The sequence below is a fragment of the Trichophyton verrucosum genome (genome assembly GCF_000151505.1).
Source record: "Trichophyton verrucosum HKI 0517 chromosome Unknown contig01017_1.f1.exp, whole genome shotgun sequence".
Classification (NCBI taxonomy): Eukaryota; Fungi; Ascomycota; class Eurotiomycetes; order Onygenales; family Arthrodermataceae; genus Trichophyton; species Trichophyton verrucosum.
Genome location: NW_003315189.1, coordinates 13,540 through 15,264, shown reverse-complemented (window position 1 = coordinate 15,264; position 1,725 = coordinate 13,540). Strand labels below are relative to the sequence as shown.

At 30.9% G+C, this 1,725-nt stretch overlaps 2 protein-coding genes across 2 annotated transcripts in view; one reads left to right on the top strand and one right to left on the bottom strand.

Annotated features, from left to right (window-relative positions):
• Positions 1–788: 788 nt before the first annotated feature.
• Positions 789–1,175, bottom strand: TRV_07529 (uncharacterized protein; the record flags this gene model as incomplete). Its single annotated transcript, XM_003018418.1, has 1 exon — positions 789–1,175. One exon carries the CDS (start codon positions 1,173–1,175, stop codon positions 789–791), a length of 387 nt encoding a protein of 128 aa, XP_003018464.1.
• Positions 1,176–1,633: 458 nt separating this feature from the next.
• The window catches only part of TRV_07528 (uncharacterized protein), a gene marked incomplete at both ends in the record, with an annotated part of 1,075 nt that continues 983 nt past the window's right edge, over positions 1,634–1,725 (top strand). Inside the window, one exon of the mRNA XM_003018417.1 lies at positions 1,634–1,645. Within this exon, the coding sequence (XP_003018463.1) occupies positions 1,634–1,645 (12 nt within the window). The remainder of the gene's footprint in view (positions 1,646–1,725) is intronic.

Here is a 1,725-nt window from a genome sequence, read left to right as displayed (position 1 = left end):
ATCAAAAATTACCATATATATTATATTATATAATTATATTAATAAATATTAAATTATTAATTAATATATTATTAAATTAATTATTAAATTTTTATTTATATATATATTTTTCAATTTTAATTTTTTCCTAAAAAGTTAATAATTATTTTTTAATTTAATATATATTTATATTTTTATTATATTNNTTTATATTATAAATCATTAATATTACAATATTTACTATTTATCAAACTTTATAATATAAATAAAATTAATTAATGATTTTACTATATTATTTTTTTATCATTATTATTAATATATTATCTTTATTTATTCTTTTCATAAATAATATTATTTTAATTTATATTTCTTTTTTTAGTTTAATAATAAGTATAATTAAATTATTAATTATATTATTTCTTTTAAGTAATAATTCTATCTTTAAAATTATAAAGACTAAATTTTTTATTTTTAAATTAATTTATAAAAAAAAGTAACTCTATAATTATAATATTAAATTAATTTTAAAATTATATTTTCAAAATTAAATAAAAATTTTTTATTATTAAATAACTTATTAATATTTCACTATAACTCTAATATATCCATATAGTACTTTAGTACCCTTTTATTAAAACACCTTCTCTAAGATACCCTCTACGGAAGACCAATCTATATAGTATAAAAAAAGGTTCCTTCAATTCTCAACATTATTGCAAGTAATCTACAACAATTCAAATATTTAAATTCAAAGTGAGGGTAAAGTACAGTATGTTTTCTGACCTCTTAAAGCTTCAATCGTCGCTGTATTAATTGGGTATTTCCACTCCATCACTTTCCCCCATCCTGGCTTCAGTTAGTACGTTCTCCGTAAAATGCGATATTTCCACATATTCAAGGATAAAAGCAATCTTACCCCAGTAAGCACATTTTCTACCAAGGAACTTCCCAACAAACGGTACTAGGACCATTGTCAATAGCATTTCGAGTTGATGGAGACTTTCTCTCCATTCTGCTTCCGCATCGGATTCCTCGTCACTGTCTACCGAGAGGTCGCGGTCGAGGAATGAATCGGATCCTGGCGAGGATGGGAGCGACGCTACATCGTCTTCCGAGTCAGATGTAGTTCTTGACGTGAAGGTGAAGACAGAGGAAGAGAGGGAGCTTGGTTCGAAAGTTGATGTAGAGAGCGACATGTCTGGGTGGTAGTCGGGAGGCCTGGCTGTTGCTCTAATGTGCTCCCGCGTCGGCCAGGCGTTCAGCGTCTCAATAGCTAGACACGCTTCATCAGAGGTCGTGATACCGCCTTATCTATACAAACACGCCCACTGAAACCGTCGGCTCTTCGGTTATCTTTTGCTCGTTGTGTTATGTTGTCATCATGTCACTCTTCTAAAAAACATTCAGCGCGCCGCAGCAGCAACAGCGTTAACTAGTCATCTATCACGTGACTGATAGTTCCAAAAGGTTCCTCACTCTTTGGCTCGCCACCAAAACCGCCTGACAAAATATATTTCGGCTGAGGTGACAAAAAATATAAAACCATCGAGATATAAAACGTACTCCACGTATTCTCCTGCTTTCTGCGCAAGAACCCATCAAGAGACTTGGTCCTCGAGTGAATCTAGCTATAAAGAACATCGGGCTATCCATCATGGCTGATACTGTACGTCATTTGAAATTTGCTTTGCCCACAATCCCCTCCCCCCCCTAAAAAAATAAAAAAAAAAAATAAAACAAAAAAAT